General features: G+C 36.3%; 1 protein-coding gene across 3 annotated transcripts in view; it reads right to left on the reverse strand.

The window, feature by feature from the left end:
• Positions 1–8,428: 8,428 nt before the first annotated feature.
• LOC135693185 (voltage-dependent calcium channel type A subunit alpha-1) overlaps positions 8,429–22,889 on the reverse strand; it is a 45,151-nt gene continuing 30,690 nt past the window's right edge. For all 3 annotated transcript variants that reach the window (XM_089111051.1, XM_089111050.1, XM_089111052.1), the window contains 24 exons: positions 22,705–22,764; positions 22,423–22,529; positions 21,863–21,968; positions 20,576–20,683; positions 20,284–20,336; positions 19,708–19,753; positions 19,430–19,530; positions 19,055–19,256; positions 18,658–18,822; positions 18,303–18,410; positions 17,723–17,806; positions 17,145–17,270; positions 16,779–16,844; positions 16,267–16,370; positions 15,608–15,764; positions 15,205–15,332; positions 13,885–13,981; positions 13,580–13,685; positions 13,178–13,282; positions 12,556–12,650; positions 12,093–12,140; positions 10,956–11,027; positions 10,421–10,507; positions 8,429–9,873 (listed from right to left, as the gene is read on the reverse strand). In XM_089111051.1, coding sequence (XP_088967177.1) covers positions 9,628–9,873; positions 10,421–10,507; positions 10,956–11,027; positions 12,093–12,140; positions 12,556–12,650; positions 13,178–13,282; positions 13,580–13,685; positions 13,885–13,981; positions 15,205–15,332; positions 15,608–15,764; positions 16,267–16,370; positions 16,779–16,844; positions 17,145–17,270; positions 17,723–17,806; positions 18,303–18,410; positions 18,658–18,822; positions 19,055–19,256; positions 19,430–19,530; positions 19,708–19,753; positions 20,284–20,336; positions 20,576–20,683; positions 21,863–21,968; positions 22,423–22,529; positions 22,705–22,764 — 2,577 coding nt within the window. In that variant the 3' untranslated portion in view covers positions 8,429–9,627. The remainder of the gene's footprint in view (positions 9,874–10,420; positions 10,508–10,955; positions 11,028–12,092; positions 12,141–12,555; positions 12,651–13,177; positions 13,283–13,579; positions 13,686–13,884; positions 13,982–15,204; positions 15,333–15,607; positions 15,765–16,266; positions 16,371–16,778; positions 16,845–17,144; positions 17,271–17,722; positions 17,807–18,302; positions 18,411–18,657; positions 18,823–19,054; positions 19,257–19,429; positions 19,531–19,707; positions 19,754–20,283; positions 20,337–20,575; positions 20,684–21,862; positions 21,969–22,422; positions 22,530–22,704; positions 22,765–22,889) is intronic.

Below are 22,889 nucleotides of genomic sequence, written 5' to 3' on the forward strand. Positions count from 1 at the left end.
CCCTTTTTATTATTTTTCGTGCTGTCTTTTATCTTTTCAAGTCCCTTGAATTCAAAGGCTCCAAGACAACTTGCCCCTTACTCTCTCTTATTCACAATATTTTTATTAACTACTCGTTGGGAAAACCGTACACAGTTAACATTTCTTATTGAGCTACTTAATAAAATAATTTTGTTACGTTAGACGTACACTTAACGTAAGATAAAATTTAGATTTTGTTTCTGACAGTAAATCCATTTCAAGGTTAGAGTTTAAAATATCATCTATAATATTCATGAGACTGAGAAACCTTCGCAGTTTCAAAAATTCCATACTTCGAATTTCTTATCATAACAGTGAGCCAAATGATTTTTGCTGTACCATGCGTATCAGACCCCGAATTTAACAGAACCTGTCTTCTAAAAAGTGGCATTTTGACAACTTTGTAACCTTGCATTCCCATTGATTAATGCAAAAAATTGGCATAAAGACTTATGTAAGGACATACAAGACAACTTCTAAAAGCAATAATAAAGAACCAATTTTTTAAGAGAAACAAAACTAAAAATTACGATACTCATAATAGTAAGATACTCATCAATATAAAATCATCATCTAAGTTCTTAAAAGGCAAGCCATTACTCTATTTAATACACAACTAACTTTCAAGCAACTCTTCAAAGAAAGCCAATCTAATTCATCAACTCCAATGAAGCATCAAATCTGAAGCGACGAAGGGGCTGGCTGCACCGACAAGGCAGCTAATATTCTTAAATCAAAATGAACCCCCATTTAGCGACATATGCCTACTAGAAACGTAGCCAGGGACGGACTTAGCGGGGGGTGTAGGGGGTGCGACACCCCCCCAATGTTTCTGTCTCCTTCGGTAAATTTGGTTCAATTCGGTAAAAACCATTTTTTGGTAGTCAGCAGTAATTTCATCAACACCACTATATTTTTTTATTTATCTCCTTAATATCAGTATTTATCTTTTTATCAGTAGCTTAGCGGGGGGAGGCAAGGGGAGCGGCCACTCAGAAAGTCGGTGTCTGAGAAAAGTGCAAATTTCCAACAGAATTAGTACCTTAAAGGGGGACTTTATATTTCAGACAATATTAAAATGTTTTTAAAGACTGCAAACGACTGTAAGAAATATTCTGAAATGTATTTCAAGCTAATCTGAAGGGCGTCATCGCAAATATTTTCTGCTCGCTTCGCTCGCACAGGGACCCTCCTTTATAACTCTACAGAATGTTCAACAATTTATCCCACGTTGTAGAATTTAAATAGAAAAGTCTTTCTCGTTCTTTAGACAATCCCGATAAAATAGAAACTAAAATGCTAAAGCGCTTCAATCCTAAAAAAATTGGATTCTGAAATGCTTGTCGGGGATTTTGCTCCGAGGAGAACGACGGAATTAGTTTTAAACATTTGAATCCTGTTTGTTATTTTTAGATATTTGATTAAAACTGTGGAGAATCAGTTTTTACACGTAGTGCTTCCTCGCCTTACACAATTCAGAATGTAAACGTTAGATGAATTGTCAAGGAAATAGGCAGTTGTAGAATGGGGTCAGCCACAAAAAGCCAGATATGACGTTGTATAAAGCGAAATTGCCACGTAAAAAAGTCATAGCTTTTCCAAACACTTTTGCAAAATGGGATGTTTTCCTAAATTCTTAAGGGTATGGTCAGCAAAAATTTTCTCCTCTTTGCCCCTCCAACCTTCCAAACCTGGCTATTTCACTGCTTTTTACAGTCTTTACCTTGAAGTTGAAAACGGAATTTTGAAAATGGGCGTTCCCATAATTTACCAGTGACCTGAAGGGTGTGGCATCAAAATTAGTGTCTAGAACCCCCCCCCCCCCCACCCTCCAATCAATGTTGCTTAGATCCGTCCCTGAACGTAGCAAGAATGTTCTACTCCATGACGTAGCTGACACATTTTGTCAAGAGCTTCCAAACCTTCATAATGTGACACCCCTCCCTCAATTCAAAATTCACACAACCTCTTACGAAATCCGCCTTATGCGATGGATCCTTGCAGAACGCAAAAGAAGATTGCCATCCAATTCTTTAGAAATTCGCTATTGAATTTCTTTTGTTTTAAGTGAGAAGTCTTTGTATTGCCGATGTAGGCAGAAACCTATTTTTTGTAAAGCAGTTATCCAACCGATTTATTTGTGCACTTGTAGAATGATTTCTGGAGCTATGAAATTATGTTCAGTATTTTTTGCGTATTTTTCCTGCTTTTCTTTGCGTAGATAATCGAGCATTTCTGTGAGCCGGCCGCGACATTCCTCTGTTTGTACAAAGAGAGCCTTTTGTCTTCGATTGAATAGGCAGTGTTTCAGCTGAAAGTTGCGTTTTTGGCAAAAGTATACATTGTATCTATTTATACGTTATACCCCAGGATGCAGAAGGCTGTGCTCTTCCTTCTGGTCTTTTCGCTGAGACGATCGGACCATGTATGGCAAAGTTATTCGACTTTTACTCAGTTTTGACCGAGGGGGATTCAGGTTTGCACAAAGCAGTTCAGAAAAAACAATAGGCTTGTGATTCCCAGAGTTTCTAAAGATCTTAGTTTTTGGCGATTTACTCCTAAACTATGATAGCTATGAATTTCTAGTTTAATTCATGAGACGGGCCGTTCGATGCTCGATTTTTTGAGCCATTCCCCGTATTTTTAGGACCAGTTTTAGCCGAGTTATTAAGGATTTTGTCTCGAAAATCGCCAAAAAATGGTTTTTTGGACTTTAAAAATCGAAAACAGCCGCTAAAAATTCGCTGACACTTTCTAAAAATCGAGCCAAAAATCGCCTAAATTCTGATATATAGCTTGCTCTGTTTGAAGCTCGCGTTTCTTTTTAAAATCGATTTTTCCGAAAAGTCCACTTTTCAAATTTTCTCAAATTTGCATCGCAGCGTCCAGGCCAGGCCAAAGCCGTTGCTGCGATGGCGACTGATACTTTCTACTTAAAAACGGTATTTTCTTGAAGTTTTAAAGCGGGGGTAAGCTTTTTACATGCTAAGCAACCTGTTTTAAGTTGATTTAGATGCAATTACAGTGTAATCGTATGATTTTAAATCATTTTGAAAAACTTCAGTACCTGTCACTAGCCGCCCGTAGCCTGGTCAGCTTTAATAGAGAGAACCACACGAATATTGCTCTATATTCGCATATCAAGAGCGTTGATCATTTAACAGCCGTTTACACACTCTCTTCTTGCATGTTGAATCTGTTTAATCTTTTACAAAGGGATTAATTGCAACAAAATCTTTGCAACTTCACTTTTCCTCGATGAAGGTCTGGGAATCCCCTTCCATTGGTATATTCAGGCTTGCAAACTTTCTATTGTCTTACCGAGTTACCCTTTGGTTTTTGCCTTTCTGAGGCTTTAATATCAATATGATTGAGAGAAATAGAACATAGATGCAGTTATCTATCGACTCAAACGCTTAAAAAGCGAATATCGAGCGATTTTCGTGTGTTTTTCTCCATTAAAGCAGATCGGGCGACGGGCGGCTAGAGACATGTACTAAACTTTTTCAAAATGTCACTAGCCGCCCGTCGCCCGATCTGCTTTAATGGAGAGAAACACACGAAAATCGCTCGATATTCGCTTTTTAAGCGTTTGAGTCGATAGATAAGTGCATCTTTGCTCTATTTCTCTCAATCATATTGATATTAAAGCCTTAGAAGGGCAAAAACTAGAGGGTAACCCGGTAAGACAATAGAAAGTTTGCAAGCCTGAATATACCAATGGAAGGGGATTCCCAGACCTTCATATCGAGGAAAAGTGAAGTTGCAAAGATTTTGTTGCAATTAATCCCTTTGTAAAAGATTAAACAGATTCAACATGCAAGAAGAGAGTGTGTAAACGGCTGTTAAATGATCAACGCTCTTGATATGCGAATATAGAGCAATATTCGTGTGGTTCTCTCTATTAAAGCTGACCAGGCTACGGGCGGCTAGTGACATGTACTGAAGTTTTTCAAAATGATTTAAAATCAAGCGATTACACTGTAATTGCATCTAATTCGACTCAAAACAGTTTGTTTAGCATGTAAAAAGCTTACCCCCGCTTTAAAACTTCAAGAAAATACCGTTTTTAAGTAGAAAGTATCAGTCGCCATCGCAGCAACGGCTTTGGCCTGGCCTGGACGCTGCGATGCAAATTTGAGAAAATTTGAAAAGTGGACTTTTCGGAAAAATCGATTTTAAAAAGAAACGCGAGCTTCAAACAGAGCAAGCTATATATCAGAATTTAGGCGATTTTTGGCTCGATTTTTAGAAAGTGTCAGCGAATTTTTAGCGGCTGTTTTCGATTTTTAAAGTCCAAAAAACCATTTTTTGGCGATTTTCGAGACAAAATCCTTAATAACTCGGCTAAAACTGGTCCTAAAAATACGGGGAATGACTCAAAAAATCGAGCATCGAACGGCCCGTCTCATGAATTAAACTAGAAATTCATAGCTATTATAGTTTAGGAGTAAATCGCCAAAAACTAAGATCTTTAGAAACTCTGGGAATCACAAGCCTATTGTTTTTTCTGAACTGCTTTGTGCAAACCTGAATCCCCCTCGGTCAAAACTGAGGAAAAGTCGAATAACTTTGCCATACATGGTCCGATCGTCTCAGCGAAAAGACCAGAGAGAAGAGCACAGCCTTCTGCATCCTGGGGTATAACGTATAAATAGATACAATGTATACTTTTGCCAAAAACGCAACTTTCAGCTGAAACACTGCCTATTCAATCGAAGACAAAAGGCTCTCTTTGTACAAACAGAGGAATGTCGCGGCCGGCTCACAGAAATGCTCGATTATCTACGCAAAGAAAAGCAGGAAAAATACGCAAAAAATACTGAACATAATTTCATAGCTCCAGAAATCATTCTACAAGTGCACAAATAAATCGGTTGGATAACTGCTTTACAAAAAATAGGTTTCTGCCTACATCGGCAATACAAAGACTTCTCACTTAAAACAAAAGAAATTCAATAGCGAATTTCTAAAGCATTGGATGGCAATCTTCTTTTGTGTTCTGCAAGGATCCATTGCATAAGGCGGATTTCGTAAGAGGTTGTGTGAATTTTGAATTGAGGGAGGGGTGTCACATTATGAAGGTTTGGAAGCTCTTGACAAAATGTGTCAGCTACGTCATGGAGTAGAACATTCCTGCTACGTTTCTAGTGGGCATATGTCGCTAAATGGGGGTTCATTTTGATTTAAGAATATTGGCTGCCTTGTCGGTGCAGCCAGCCCCTTCGTCGCTTCAGGTTTGATGCTACACTGGAAATAGTTATCTTATCAAGGGTTGTTAGGGAATTATGTGCTTTTCTCGTCAAGGGCCGTTGAGAGCCAGCAGGAGGGTAATTCACAAAATTAGAAAATTCCAACCCCTTCACGATCAAGCAGCTTTTATATGGACAAACAAAACGACAACACGACCGTATTAAATTACGACTGGTTGCTATAATATATCTTTATAATATAATATAAAATAATATAATATAATATAGTATATCTATGTCTGTCTTAACAATGCTTAAATGGCTCTTTTTGAGGATACTGGCTATCTCGGAAATACTTTTATCTGACCCAATTTGATTAATTTTTCTGCAAAGTCTGAATCGAAATATTACTAAAAATTATACAAGATAGCCTCCAATCTGACAATTTCTTAAATATTGCACCCAACTTGTTTGAGAAGCGATGCAGATAATCATAAAATAGTTCTATTTTTGAATTATTATTATCAATGAATAATTTTTGTTCAGAGCTGATTCAAGACGAGACTTATCGCAAGTAGGGACGGGGTGCTGTTCGACAACATACGAAAGAATCTTTCGTGGACATACTACATTATGCAAAGCTTTTATCTTTTGAGTCCAAAGAAATAAGAAATGTGAATACGAGCCACAAGATATCTAAAATCATTGAACTTTTATCACTTCTTAACAAGTAAATGATGTCGTTGAAATCCGAGGGATGAGATCTTCAGAATATCACTTGCTTGAAGGCACTTCCACGGAATGCTAACGTCATGCCATAATTCCTGTTGCATTCTAAAATAAGAGGAATAATTTAAAAGTACAGACACCAACATTGCAAAAACTCTGTACAATTTTCAACGATGTGAATCTAATTGATAGATGTGAATCTATCATTTTTTTTTCATTGCAAATGAACGCAAGTGCACAAATAAAACGTGGCAGGCTTCGTTTCAATACCGATGACTCCGAATGTTTTCACAAAGAGGGTGGAAAGAATGCCCATGAACACGGACAGCAAAGCCTCAACCTCAATACAAACCGAAGAGCAGTCATTGTTCACTCTTTTACCTGCTAGGACCAATCCAAATATTTTTGGGGCAGTCTTCTGAAGAATAACCAGCGAATAGCACAGAAAGAATTGCAAACGCAAAGATTTACCTAGGTATCATTGCATTGCTTGATATGTTGCAATACACTGAAGAAACTGAAAACACTGGTTAACTAAGGGGCGACACCACATAGAAGATCACACAAAAAAGAACTGTAAAAGTTTGGATTTATTTTTCGCTAAAGACAAGAAAAGAAGCCCGAACATTTAGGAATCGTTAATTTCTAGATCTATTTGTATTGCAAAGTTTGTTGTGAATACAAATCAATAAAGTGCCTTTTAAGTTATACCAGCGCATCTAAACAGAGTGTACCAAGCAGTTGGAGTGTATTTAGAAAAATGCCAAAAATTTTCCTAAGACCACGGAGTCACGGTACCAAGAAATGAGAGCAAACAAGCTCCTAAATATTAAGTAAGCTCGCTGTTAGCGGCCAAGAGCCAATCTATCTTCGCTTCCCCAATAGCATAAGTACATCATTGGTTTTTTATAAACTGGTTTCATTCGGTAAGAAGATAGGTACAAACCAGTGGTGTCGTAGAGGGGGAATCCGGGGCGCTCAGCCCCCTTGTTATAATTGAGAGAGATTTGGGCAATGTGAATAACCTCTTTATATTGCTATTGGTTGCTACTGAGTACTGAGACGTTTAAAAATAAAGGCAAATAAATAGGGTGAGACAATGGGTGTGTCCTTGGGTATGGCTTCTAGGTGTTCCCTACAGTACAGCCCCCTTACTAACTTTTTAGGATGGCAACCCTGGTGCAAACACCACAAAAGTGGCAACAATAGGAATAAATTCCCTTGTGTTGGATAAATGCCTTAATATTCTTTTTCCAGCAGTTTTGTGCCTCCGTCGTTGGTGCTTGTTTTGAGTGTTTGTCTCTAGCTCCCCCTTACCCTGGGTGCCAGAGCCTCAGCTCCCCCTCTGCAAAGGACTTCTGAGGGGTTCGAAGAGGTCAGTTATAACTGGGAATCGAGCAAGGCAAAAAATTTATCTTCAAAAAGCTGCATGTTTTCGTTAGGTTTGATCTCAAGATGGCAAACGAAACTGACAAATAAATTAAGGGCTTGGTAGCAATGCTAATTAATCCATTAAACTAACACCGGAGACATCCGGCGAGGACATGGCGTATAATGGATGGGTTGGCTGCGTGGTGTATGACTTATAAACAACCGCTGCTGGCAAAAAGGACGATTTATAGTTTATCGTTCCCTATTTGACCCCGAGCGCTACCAACATGATTGTTTTTAAATCAACCTTTCATTCATAAGACGAAAAGTTTAGGCCTAAATTTATACGCAGGAAAACAAAACTGCACCCTACGTGCGGTGCATTTAATAAATAATAATAACAAGAGCAGCAAAATCAACTACAAACCTTTAGATGCAATGAAACGATGAACCAACTTTCTTACTTGCCATGTCAGCCATTTTGCTTTTACCATGTGAGGCAGAATGAAAACAGCAACGTTTAGCCTCGTTCTTGCGAGCAACCCTCTATTTGACCCATTAGACAACTTTCTCTAATTTATACTTGGAGGTTTTTGCCCCACATTATCCCATCATTTTTTTAAAAAAGACAAACTTTTATGGGAGGGCCGCAGATACTATTGCCCTTGGTGGGTAAGGGGTGCTTGAGTCCCCAACATTTATGAAAGTCCTTTGTTTCCAATGAACAATCCCCTTTGGATTTATTGTTCTCAGTCACTGGTACCCCTAATAATTCTATCCTTCTTACGGCACTGCATGGCTTATGTATACAGTCATAAAGGAGCTATATCAAAGTGGGAGCACATCAGTACGAGGGCGCCATACCAACGAACAGTTCTTGGCAGGGGGAAATTGGACAACGCCTGTTTTCCCAACTGTTAGAAATCAGAAAAAAGAATTTGTTTATTTTTTAAATCGTCACTAATTCTGCCATTAATTGTGCCTTGGCGTACTTTTGGCACAACAGCTTTCTCTTCTCCTTATTAACTAATTAGGATCATAACGAAGAAATCCCGTTATCTGTGAATTTGTAGCAGTACAAAAGATGAATCCATGAGAATATGATAAGACCCAGATTTTACTGCAAGTTCATTGTAAAAACCTTTTTAACGACAATTATAACGAGATATTCTTTAGTGGTACACGATCATTAATTGAAAATTATAACACGATAACTTTTCAAGGTAAGTTTCCTTGAAATCACAGTAAATCCCCCAAAAATCTCTGCGAGCTTCGAAGCACTAGAAAAATAAAACAATTCTGGAGGGACTTCACACAACAGACCACTTTCTTACTCTAGGACATCTCTTTAAAAAAGCCGTAGATGAAAATAAACCGGGTTTTTAAGATTATTTTCACGAATATTCTTAGTTAAATAACAAAGCCTGGACAATTAATACTTCGATAACCAAACGAATTATTTTCAGCTAGATCTTATTCTTCCATTTTACCACTAAAAATTTCCTTCAAAGGGGAATGTATTTTTCACGACAACATTTTGGGGATTTTTTGAAAAAGTGCTATAACATAATGGATTTGAAACCAATGGGCTTTTGCTCGAAGTAGAACCTGGAAATAACATTACGAAAACTGCAGTTTTACATGAATACATTCTGAAGAGGCTCGGTAATGCATCTAGGAGGGCCAACACCATATGTTTCATATTCTGTTTCCAAACTTTCCTTACAATTTTACAAAATGATACCAGCTAAAGATTGAGTTTAATTTACGCTTAACTTAAATTTCGTGATGTCTAAACACTTTACTTTAAAATTAGCCTATCCAGAAACATTTATCATTTGCTAAATAAATCAATGTTACTTCTTCTAATAAATATTGCTCCAACCTTTTCTATAACATGATAATGACAAGTGAAGTAGCTAGCCTCCTTTGGAACTCTCCTATGAGATGTTGTACTGCGGCAAATCACAGCGATCCGGCACGAACTGTAGTTTCGTAAATCATATGTGCAGATGGGTGTTAATAACAGTTTTTTAAACAGTGTTATTTCTCCTCATCTCTTCACCATGGCTGTGCTAATTTCAGGTGAAACAAGCGTATTTACATCCTTACATAGTTCTTAAAATAGATTAGGTGTTTAATTCTGATACGAAAATGTTCGTGAATGTAGTGGAAACGGCGACCTCTTGGTAAAATACTGAACGGAGGAGCACGCTTCAACTTGATACTTGGTCATTTAATGACGTCAGTGGCTCAAATACCTTGCTAACTCAAAGGCGGAATTCTATTGGCGGAAAGGACAATGTCACCATGTCTAGCACCAATCATCTTCCTCCTGATCTTGAATTCCGTAGATTGCATACGGACTATGTCCTGACCTTATAGCCATAGCTATTTGCTGTTTTACATTCGGGTGATAGCCATTTTCAGTGGCAGCGTTCCTTCGCTGTTCCGGAGGCTGATTTAATGAGCGCATTGATACTGAAATTGGCTGCACACCTTGCATAGGGTTCTGGGATAGATTTGGGGTTGACTGTCTCATGTTTCCATTTGGAATTGCCTTAAAAGATAAAGTTTTATAAGTACTTCATACGATACGAACTTTATAAGTTAACAACTTAACAAATATACTTTCAAAATGTTATTTAAAGGATTAAAAGGATCAAACTTTGCTCTGGATCAACTTAGTAACAGGCACTGATAGCCTCCTAGTTCACCTAATCAAGGGTTTAGATCCTCATCAAATGCAAATACGAGTGGGCTACTTAGCGAGGAACCCTAAAGTATAACAAAAGTGGCAGTGAAAGCACATTTTGAGAATGACTGTACTTGCTGTCAATCTTCTTTGATATACGCTAAATACTTTATTTACTGAGAGAATATCTTCAAGGCTGTGCTTTAAATGTTTACATAAACAATACAAAGTACCAACAAAATAAAATGTGTGCTTCTTCTTAGCATAAATACGACTTCATTCTTTCTTTGAAAAGTTATTTGACTTAAAGTGATAAATTCGTTATAGTGATCTTGATAAATTAGATTGAATCTCAGTGATTCGGCATATCTGAAGAGATGAACAACAAATTATATGAGATTTTAATACTTACAGTATTAAGATGTGCTGTAGATCTTTGTTTTACGTGGTTTTTCATTTGATCCGATACTTTTTCAAGTGCAGGAACATTTCTATGTGACTGAACAGAGAAATTGGATATGAGAAGTAAAATACTTGAATGTGTTATTAATGGTGTACTGCTTTGATTATCCATGTTCAGGGCATATTTGACGGGACCACAAAAAATTATTTGTGGCCTGTTCCTTGGTCTGTAAAATAACATAAAGGTAGGCAAAATGGGGGCAGTACTTTACTTGCCTATGGGTATTATCTTTCACTAGCCAACCTCACTGACTGTCGCAAAGTTCATGGTTCGCCAGTAAGTATGTATGCTTTAAACTGTCTTAAACCTCTATCCAGGTTGAGAAGCATTGATGAATAGGTATTTTAGATTGCTGTTTGTAATTTCGGTGCAATTAACCGGTTTGAAAAATATATCAAAAGCCAGTGGATTTGCTTCTGGCTAGAGCAGTGCTATTACAATAAGCAACTGGGCTAAAACTAAGGAAAAAGCACTTTGTACTTACTGGATGATGGTTGGGGGTGTTATGGTTTTGTGCGTTGTGGTTGGCTGCGTTGGCGATATCGTAAAAGTTGTCCTGCAAAACGATGAAATATGTTTGTTGTCGTCATCCTACGTGCTTTCAGTGTAAACACTGCCAGGGTATACAGTTAGCCAAGAAAAGTAATTCATCACAAAAATATTCATCTTATTCCTTTATCTAAAAAATATCTTTACATGAAACTTCAAACCTAGCTGTTTATATGATAACCAGACTATACTGTTAGACTGAAAAACAACTCCGTTTATTTTGTGTCAAAAAAGTGCTGATAACATTAGAAATCGGATCAACTTCAATATTTTTTTATCTTTACCTTTTTGCAGTTATTGGGTACTCAGATACCACGATGAAAGCCACTTAATGTGAACCATTTTAATAGGACAAATAATATCCTATATGGTTAGACTGAATGAGAATTGCAAGCACCAAGTTCTAGTTCTCGAGTTTTCAAGAGTTCATTCTTCAAAAAAAGTTACATTACAACTGACAAGGGTTTTCTGCTTTAATCAGCAGAGTCTATGACAGAAATCAATGCAACAGGGATTTAAACAAGCTAAGATAAATGATGTGAGATAAGAGTTAATAATTGGACAGGGTTTAAGCTGAAAGTGAACTATTGTCTTGGAAAATTCAGTTTTGGCAGTAGGAAGAATTTCAAGCTAAGCATTGTTTCATTGCATTTCATTCATCAAAAATTTTGACCACATTTTTAGAATCCAAAAGATAAATCCAATATCTAACTGAGACCAGGGTCCTACTCAAACAGACATTGCCGGTATCAAGAGAGCTTGAAGGTCGTGTTTTGACAAGCTCTTTTCAATAAAGAAAACTTTTCTATCATTTACTAGCTTAAAGTTAAAGACAGCTTGCAAGCATGTTAAAGGCCCTATGTCCCGACGCATTTCACTGGCCATTTAAATTACCATTGGTTAGACTATACAATAGACCTATTGTTACGGAGCCAATCGGCTAATCTTCAATGTTTTCTCGATTATAAACATGCTGCAAATCCTATTGCCTAGTGCCTTAAACTGAGTATTTTTGTGCTTCTAAAGCCAAACAAATTGGGTGCATAAGTAAGGCATTTAAAACAAAACTTACGGAATTCATATGAGGAATATGAATCATTGTTTCTGGTTTGTTTTCGGTCTAAGAGAAAGGAATCAGCTGATTAAAAACATTCCGTTCATTAGAAGGAAGTCTAAATAAAGAAAAATTTGTACTCGTGCATGTGGACATAGGAAGTATAACAACAGTCGGATTCACCATCGGTTTCTTAGCAGAAACTCTGTTAAAAGATTTTCAATTTGTGCAAACCATAAATTGTGCAGGAAATCAATTAAGATTTTGCATCAGAAAGGGACATAAAGTACTGGATGAAGCAAGCATGTCCTTTTAGAAAGTAGTGGTTGCTTGTATTGAAAATAAGCTTCAACTCATTCTTACAATATAGAACCATACTTCCAGACAAGCTTTCTGTAGATAATATTAAATATTTAAGCTGTACAAAAGCTTGTTGAACATCATGTCTTTGTTGAATAAATGAATTAAAAATCATATTTACTTTAAAGGAGTCCTTTCCTTGCTTTTTGAGATGCTTATAATTTTCATAAATCAATTTGGCGCAGTATATCTTTCCAACCGTCATCTGGTTTGATCCTGCGCAAAAGTGTTTTTGAAAAATATTAACTTGATTGAAAAGTATTATAAAAAATTTTGCTTTGTAGAATTACTCAATAACTACCAAGATTGGCTCAAAAAAGAAAAATTAATTACTACGTAAAACAAAATAATGAACTAGCATGTGTAGCGCTCTGTAGATTAAGATGATCAAAAAAGGCAAATCACGGAGAAGGGTAAATTAGCAGTTGAAAAAAATATGTTACAAAGAAATCTCCAAATACGTTTTGGTACCAAAAGACTTGAAGATGGCACGAAATAATGGAAACATAGCCTACTGAAGAACTTTTCGTCCGACACAACTCAGAGAATAAACGTCCGATGATGATCAAAAGCAACCAGAAAATTACCATTGGTCCTTATCCGATGCTTGTACCTTTAAGAGTGTAGGGCGAAAAGTTCTTCAGTATGTTTCCACTTTTTTGTGTCATCTTGTTAGCTCTAGCTTCTCAAAGAAGATTATCGAATCATGACAAATGAAAGAAGAGACAAATAATGGAAATTACCTTTGGGTCTTTTGGGTATTACCCTATCGAGAGTCTTTTTTGTTATTTTTGGCCATACTCTTTTTAACATTTCCCGCATTTCCATGTCGTTGGATTGCAAATTGTCTAGAAATCATCAAAGAAGATTAGGTTAAAAACTTAGAAGCTCGTTATGGCACTGTGAATCATCAACAACGATTGGATTTAAATCCAATTCATTCACTCTAACACAAGCAGCAATTCATTTTTCGAGCATTTCTTCAGTTAACGTGAGTGAGGGAGCCGATGATTTCTAGAATCGATTGGAACTGTGTGGATAGGAGGTACTTCAAGTAAATCATGGTGCTTGACTTGGATTTATTGTCTACTCCTTTACGTTTTAAGCTCATCACGAATTCATTTGGATGAATAGCTGTAACTTACTTTTCTCTGTCATGATATCGAGGGCTGTTCGAACCAGAGCAAACAATGTAGCTGTAAAATCCACCGTGTTATCAGGATGAAGAATCATGTTCATCCGTATGAGCCGCTAGAAAAACAAAAACAAGAGTCTCAGGCAATGCAGCTTTAAAAACAGGGGAATGTCAGAAGTAAAGGGGATGTTAGTGATGCAAAACGTCGTCGAATTAGACTATTTAAACGGCGAAGTTGAATTCGAAATCAAATGCGAGATTAAGGGAACCATAGCTGTAGCTAATCAATCGATGAAGGGTGTCAAATTACAATACCTTATATGCAACGACTTTGGGACATTTGGTTCCCAGGCCAATTGGGGGTGACATTTGGCGTAGCAGCTGGCATACTTCTGTGTGTTTGATCCGTCCTCTGCAGAAATAAGGAAATCGTTAAACTTATGTTTGGGGTGCCCTGTACACTGATCAATAAAAAAGACTGAATCGAGCTTCCTATTGTGTTGCAACACCAAAGCCTACTAAATTTCCAAAGAAAGGGGACCCAAAAAAGACGGGAAGACTTTAATGATATGGATATGCGAGAGTTGCAATGCTGTGTTTATGAGTACTGAAAAGGCCAGAGCAGAGGAAAACATTGCTAGGAATGACAGTGAAGGCTCTTTCCTCGCATGGACTGATCTGAGACTCTCTTTGATGGCGACACTCTTGTCTCGATCAAGTCAAGATCAAGTTTTATGCATCAGTGGCCCTGTGGGGTTTCACGAATCCCGGCTCTTTCCAATCATTAATTCTGTAGCCACTAAAACTCGCCATAGATTGCCTACTCACTAGTTTAAGAGGCAAGTGGAAGAAATTGCTAATTGATTTTTAATAATCACATCTATCTTTTAATGATCTAATAGCCACGTAAAAATTCCTAACAATCATTTCGGGTACAAAATTTAAAATGGCTTTGAAAAAAGCAAACATTTTGAATCATTCTAAGCTTTTCGTCTGACACTCTTCAGAGTAAGAGAGCAGCCACCTCGGTCTTGCAGATCTAAAATTACAACTAAAACCTGCGATTCTGCTATCGGGCAGCATTTACTGGAAAACCCAGATTGTGCAAAAAACTATAATGGCGACAAGTTTCGGACAATTGGTAAAGCCCGACCGTCGTTCCATCTAGCAGGTTTGAAGTCTATCGACATAAACACAAAGAACCGCTACTGTGTAGAAAAAAGGAGTTTGTTTTCACATTAGGACTCTATTGGTAACGTTCTTTATAGGCAAGTGGCACTGATTGGGCAACCTAAACAGTCATGTGCTCGCGTTTCTGATTGGCCTATTTCGATCCACAATTTGGTATAGATATTTCTTAGCGTAGTGTTTTGATCTATGTTCTGGTGTTTTATACTTTAAGAGTGTCAGACGAAAAGCTTTAGTATGACTCAAATTGCTTGCTTTTTTCAAAGCCATTTTTAAAAATATTTTTCAAGGTGAATAACTTTTCAATCTTTCACTTCGTTATTGTCTCGCTTACAACTTGCTAAGGGCATTTGCTTAAAACTTTCCAATAAGATTTTCTGCAGAAACAAGAATTTCTGTAGATGGGATTGAATTGCCAAGATACTTTGATAAAATGAGTAAACTTACGTAGCACGAGGGTCATACTCTGCCCAGACCCTCACAAATTCATCAAGATGATGAGGCCCCAGAATGCTTTCGTCCTGGGTCAGGTACCCAAAGTTATCCATGATAACAGCTACAAACAAGTTCAACATCTACAACAGAATAAAATATCGATAGAATCTTCCTTATGTACAGCTCCTTTGATTTAATGCCAAGCAAACAGCAGAGTTGGCTTGTGTCTAGATCATTACAGAGACCAAGTTCACATGACTGTTTTGAAATTTAGACTTGTTAAAGTCGGTGTGAATGTGATTTACGCTTAACGGAATCTTTTAATGAGAAAGGTAACCTACTAGAATTAGAAAACAAACGGAGTAGCAGCATCATGATAGCAATTTTTAACACGATGCATAGTAGAAATACATACCAAGAAAGAGCAAAAGAATATAAACGATATGAAGTATGCTAATGCGAAGTTGCTTCCACAAGTCATGTCCTCCGTTTTTCCTTTGATTGACGTGTCACACTTGGCAGGAGCAGTGCAAGCTAACATAATTTTGTGCCAATTTTCACCAGTTGCAGATCTACAATTAGCAAAATGTTTATGGGTTGAAAGGAGTTTGAAAAACCTAGGTGACAGATGAAGGCGTATTATGAAATCACCGTAAATCCTCAAATTTATTGATTGGAGTGAGATATTGAGGTTTTGGGGGGATTATAAAATGGAATGGTAGATGTATGAAACTGGAAAGATTATTCAAACAAGGAAATGCTGATATCACTTGAAAAACTAATAACACGCAAGCAATGAATCTGTTTTAAGCAGTAATTCAGACGAGGTAGTAAGATAAACATCGTATCCAAGGGAGGGAACCTTCTTTTTACAAGTAATACGAATGAAGGGGTTTATTCCATTAGAGGAGGGGGGGGGGGCTTTTTAGCAAGGCGGGCTTAACCCAAGATATGCAGTAACTCTACTAAATCATATCAAATGTAAATAAAGGTACACAGTAAAGCATTTCTAAGGATGTTGTAGAATACATGCCAAGGGTTTTGCTGTGATAAACTGTTTTTCTGTGATTTTACCTGAACAAAACTTGAATTGATTGAAAGAACGTCCTAAAGTTGTTCTGTCTACCGATCAGTGACCATGGCTCATCTTCAGCGTCAAGTTTTATCGCAGAAAACAGCTGTTAATAAAGAATAAGTCTTTTTATCTTGAAATGCTATTTGAAAATATTTTTGATTATCATCGTTGTTTTGTTTTGTTCCTGAATATATTTCTATTAATCATTTTACTCATTGCAAGATTAACAGAATCCAGCGAACATCCTATCCTGCGTACCTTCCATCAGAAACCTCTGACATGAAAGGTTAAAAGTTGTTTAATGAATCAGTTAAAAATTTGCAATAGAATCTAAGCTAGATTCAGGCGGCAAGAAATAACTCTGCATCTATATCAAATTTGCAATTAACATTTTTCTTCCACTACCATAAGCAACAGTGTTTTCACATTGCTGCATATCCATCATTGCAAGTTGAGATTTTTGTATTAATGAACATTTGTAGCTTTCAATTTAAAGAAAAAAGTTACCAACCTGCATGCCTATGATTGCATAGATGAAGAAAAGGAGAAAGATGAGCATGCCAACATAGGGCAAAGCCTGCAAGAGAAGGTTAAGTCTATATACAATACCATGCATTGAAAACACTCAGGCTCAAAACAATTATGTAACATACAGAAGCATAACCAATAAAGAAATTAAAAAGTTCAGGGCTAGCTAAGTGATCGTCTCGAAGGCATATAACCAATCTTTCAAATGAAACTTATTAATTTACATAGGAAAAAAATATTGCTTTTAGAGTTACAGTTGGAAAAAGTGATATTATTAACTAAAGAATAACCGTGAATTCTTATGATTTTGCATGAAGCAAGTGCAAGTATGCATGTATACAAGGTATACCTTGAAAGACTGGAGAAACGTCCAAAGCAGAACCCTGATTGTGTAGCCTCTGCGCAGCAGTTTGATCAGTCTAGCAGCCCTAAATAATCTGAACAGACTAGGGTCGAACGGGATTGTATTAGCATCCTACAAGCAAAACAAAGAAAATTTATAAGGTAAATAGAAATTGAAGATATGTACAATAGAGCAATGAAATAAACGAGACATCATATTAATTTATGATAAACAATCTAGTTCACGTATCCCTATCGTTTTTATCGAGCGCCATAGCTTAATGACACTTTGAAGTCATACCGAAAGCTTTAATAGCAATTTGATGATTTTACAAAGATTAATGTTCAACTATTGCCATCCATTGTTTTAAGAGTCGTCTGAAGGTTGTCAAACCACAAACGGCTGCACCCATGTTGTTCAAGAATTCATTATTGAATAAACGCAATTCTGGCTGAAACGATACATCGAGAAAGATATCACTTCAGTAGCCTGCGTGCAGACTCTAAGTAACTTACCAGAACAAGATACTTAGAGTATGTGCGCAGGCTTAATATCAGTGGTTCTGAAAGCAAAACGATACCTACCATTGTTTTGGAGAAGGTGAAATCAAGCAAGCTGCCAAGTACTATGATGAAATCAAACACATTCCAACCATCTCTGAAATAGTTCTAAAATAACAGATACAAAAATTAATTTTGTTTTTAATTTTGAGCTGATGCAATATACAAATTATATTTTGCTTAAAAATTTGAAAGCTCAAATTGGTTTAGTGTAAACTTTTGAAGTTAACTTAACTGTTAAAAAATTCTTAAGAAAAATCTTTTTCTGTCTCTTTTCACGTCATTAATAATGTTGGTGATTGATCATTGCAAATATTTGAAACAGGTATGGTAATCAAACGTTAACATTAATTTTTAAACATTAATAAAGGCCCGAGCGTTTAATAGATCATACACAGTAAAGACCTCTTAAGTTTTTTAAAATATAGTTAACTTGAATGAAGTCATAAAAAGTTGGATATAAAATCATTTTTGGGCCCCATTAATTTCAGGCTTTTAGTTATTGAATCAAGGTGTCCTAAACTGGGCTACGCGACCAGTTTGGGGTTTTGTGAAAGTGTGAATATGGTACATGCAAATATTCAAGAAAGAACAAATCTTTTACCTTTCTGAATGCAAATAGTTTCAAAATGCATTCTCCGGTAAACATGAACGTAAATATGTCATTCAGCAAATTGAGAAAACTCTCGTAGGCAGGAGGCTGGTCATCAAACTACGATAAAGCAAAATTCTAGTGAAACGGATAACTGCTTAACAAGATATGGTTTTCAAAAACATAGCTTAATGTTTTGCTACACTGCATGGAACAGGAAGTTCTACTCTCAGAGCTCTACGTAATTAGGAAACAACTACGGAAGGAACTATGAGATCTGAAAAATATCTTTGGAAGATTCAAAATAAACGTAAATTCAAACTATCTATTAAATAAATCTGTATCAAATAGCTAAATCTGAAAATACCTTTAGCATAAGGATCATTGTATTCCCAGCAATCAGTAGCATGATAAGGTATTCAAATGGTATTGAATCGACAAGACGCCACACTTTGTATTGTAGAGTATTTGGGTCTTCTGGCATGAATCTTTCAGCCGGTTTGGCAATCATAGCAAAACGAAGGCAGTCTCGCTATAACAGAAAAAACATCAAGATAATTTGTAAACTAAAACTAATGCAAATAAAAGAAAACCAATTTTAATGGATTAGTTGCACTTCCATATTAACTGAAGTATATTTCGAATAATCGACAATAGAGTTCTTTTCAAAAGCAACATTAATTACACTTGATGGACACGTGTTTTTGGTAAAATTATCTTAAAGTTTGTCTGATGAAGTAAAATATTTATTATAGCAAACTCACCTGGTTTCTTTCAAGCTCACATTCGCCTTCCTCTGCCTCGCCTTGCTCTTGAAACGTGAGGATGATCAAAGCAACGAAGATATTCAGGAAGAAGAACATGAATATGATGACATAGAATATAAAGAACAGAGAGACTTGTAACTGGTTGTTGAGCAGTGGACCTCTGTCTATGCCAGTTGCATCGATTGCATTGAACATGACACTGAAACAAGTACCAACCAATTAGAGCAACATTTTAAACTGCATATAGGGATCATCAAAAAGGAGAATTCACTAAAATTCACGACGATGTCTCAAAGTAACATAAGTTTGCAAAAAAGCCATAGTAATTAAATGATTTATAGAAAGAATTGGAAATGTAATGAGTGTAATTACTCTGGCCATCCTTCGCCAGTCGATGAGGTAAACAGCGTCACGATTGCAGACGACACATTGTCAAAATTGAAGTCATGCTTCTTCCATTCACGGGCTCTTGCCTGGAAATCAATAAATAGAACTTATTTTAAAGACGAGCGATTCGCGTAATAGAAAAAATCAGTATTATCATAGACAGTTTTTAAAGGTTTTATGGAAAATTCTATGAAATGATGTAAAGAAAAACAAAAAACAAGATTTGATAAACGTTTTAGAAAATCAGTCCCATGTATACGTACAACTGGAGCCATTGGGTTGGATGCTGGATAGTCGAGATAGAATCCCCTGGGAAAAGACAGGTGTCAATGATTACAAAGAATGTCAGTTGGCAAGGCTGCTCGATCAAATTAATATGATAAATAGTTAATTATAAACCAGTTTGATTGAAAAAGAGCAAATTAGTCTTTGGTCGGCAAGGAACAAATTAGAAATTTCTCCCTAGCCAGCTGATGACATTCAGAAAACCTAACTCCACGCGAAGGAAAACTCTGTTTTCAAGCGTCAAATTGTTTCTTTGCCTTGTCGTAAAGATGTCAATTAAATTATTATAAGTATGCTCTGCCATTACATAAGAATATTGTATTCAAGATGATGCTGATGATCAACTTGGTCAGCGATGCCTTGTTATAAGCACCTCGTGTTCATAGATGTTTCAAGATTCAATCTCGTTTAAGATGAAGTCATCATGATTTTTCAGGCATAATCTTTAACAACGTGTTAATCCAATATGAAAGTCAGTCTAAAGGTTTCCAAGTCCTTACGGTTTAAACGCGTACAAGTGTTGAGATGTTTACAGGCAATTGTTAAGAACTCACTTGCAGGTTTCTCTGGTAACTTTCGATGGATCAGTACAGTAAAACGACTTTCCCTGTAAAAAATATATTTATATTTATCTTTGACATATTCCTATCATTCAAATATTTCAAATAATTATTCGTAGCGTCTCAACAAGTCAGGTGATGGTGTTTTTTTAAAGATCCCTACAATTATCAAAATTGCTCTTTAGGATCACATTCAAGGTGTTTTGAAATACAAAAATGCTGTTAGTACAACTGTTAAGACATGAATTAGAGGCTCTATTAACGAAAGTAGGTTGGTATTACTTACTTGGAAGAGCTGTACTCCAATCACAGCAAATATGAACAAGAAAAGAAGGGTGATGACCAATATGTTTAGCACATTTTTCAGTGAAAATATCATGCACTGGAAAACAGCCTTGAATGAAAAGAAATGCAGTTAGCCAAGACGCTTGAGTAAATTCTTTTAATGTAGTAAAATAGCAATCGTGTAAAGTGAAACGTGGGTAATGAAGGATTTTTCTTAAACAGCTAGCAGTCTTTACTTCTCACAGCACTGGATGGAATTTGTATGGGCATACTTATTCGGGAATTATACACAGTAGGGTTAACTTTGCTCTAAATGATAGGTTTTAGTACATAAACTGAAAAATGAATGTGCAAAACATAGAAAGATTTCAAGGACACTAAAAAACTGCGCCTTTCACAGGTGATTGAAAACAAGAAGCTTTAATAAATGTCTATTTCATTGGCACTTTTCTGAGGGTGCTGTTTCGCCCAAATAATTATAAATGGCTCTGTGTGCTTCAATACATTTAAATTTCAAGAGCAAGAATTTCAAATAAATGCTTCTGTGACAGGTTTATTTGATCATGTCAGAAAGTTGCTCTGTTGCTGGAATCATAAAATAGTTAGGGGTTGTTCAATAGGGGTAATAGTGGGGCGAGGTAATTTCATAGGGATATTGCAAGTGGTACAAATGACATTTTGTTTTTTTGTTTGAAACTCTCTTTTTTGATCCCACTTTAATCGCATAACTAAGCAAAAAACCTTGCATTGGCACGAATATGATACAGTAAAACGGTTATGCAAATGAAGTAGAAAAGCATTGTAAAAATAGGCAAAGAAGACAGTGGTTCTTTAATGTGGGAAGTTTGTAGACTGGAGATATATTTACTTGTGGCTAACATAAATAAACCTATACATGTTAGCCTAGAAATACAGCATACTGCTGATAACTCGAACCTTCAAGGGATAGATGAAATAGTTCGAGATGGCCAATGATTGACTTACTGTAATAGGACTGGACGCTAATCTATAAAACATTACTATGTCAATTTATGTTGCTTGTGTTTAGTATGTATTGTTGTAATTATCTTATGATCTTTAGTCAGTTTCGAGTCTCAGCACGAGTTACACACTATCGTCTTCGCATCTTACCTTAGAAGGGGGTGGGGGGGGGGGGGGGGGTGGGGGATTGGGACGTTTGTTTGTATGAAAGTATCTGGCAAGGAGAATGAAATATCAGTTCGTCTTGGCGAATATTCAAGTCGGGAGTTTACTGAAAAAAGCAATTGGATGACATAAGCACACTCACTTTTAACTTCTTAGCCTTGTTTATTGCTTTCAAGGGTCTCAATACTCGGAGCACTCGAAGCACTTTGACAAATTTTTCCGAATCAGCAGAAGGGTTTTTGTCGTAGCTGGTTAAGAAGAGAAATAAAAAATGTTTATATAAAATGATTGAGCTCATGCTCAAAAATATAGCTTTTGTATAAATAAATAGCAGATTGAAAGTAAATAAATTAATAAAAGCTTGTTGGAGTAGAAGTTTATTCACTTTGAACATATTTTTGGCAAATTTCTTAGAAAAAAATGCTACCTGAATACTGGGTTTACATTATGACTTTAAATGGTCAAATGAAATAGTTATACAATTCCTTTGAACCTTAGTATCATAAATCAGAATGATGAAATACAATCCTTGCATTTTTAAGACTTTTAAGGTCCTTTCGTTATCTAAGATTTTTCAATTGAAGAGACATTCTGTTAAGAAAACTGAAGGAAAGACCAAGAAAAGTTTATAAAGCCAATCTGATGGATGCTTGAAATTCAAGAAAAACTTTTAATAGTTGTAGACAGTCTTGATATTCCTACCTCAATACGAGTGAAGCAATGGCACAGCTGACTACAAGGGCATCAATGAAATTCCACTCGTCTCTGAAATATGCACCTTTATGCAGAATAACTCCATAATTTATGATCTAAAAGAACAATGTAGAATAATTTTCATATTCCTCCTCCACAGAGATCTTGCTTGTTCTAATGGAATTGTAGATTTTTTTGTTATCAAGTGTGATATCTTGCAAAAAGAAAACGTTAAATTTAAATTGCTGTTTATGACGTTTTGAGAAAATTTGATAAAGCTTGTTGGCAAACCTTGACAAGGACCTCCATGGCAAAAATGCTTGTGAAGAGAAAGTCGAAGTATATCAGCACCTACAACGAAGATGGTAAAAATTAAGATCAATGCTCTGTATTTTATATTCAAATTAACCAACAATTACTTATCTTACCAGACTAGTTTAAATCATGGAACTTATTCAAGTCTAGCTCATGACATT

The sequence above is a fragment of the Rhopilema esculentum genome, chromosome 11, assembly GCF_057945365.1.
Source record: "Rhopilema esculentum isolate cy_ngs chromosome 11, ASM5794536v1, whole genome shotgun sequence".
Classification (NCBI taxonomy): Eukaryota; Metazoa; Cnidaria; class Scyphozoa; order Rhizostomeae; family Rhizostomatidae; genus Rhopilema; species Rhopilema esculentum.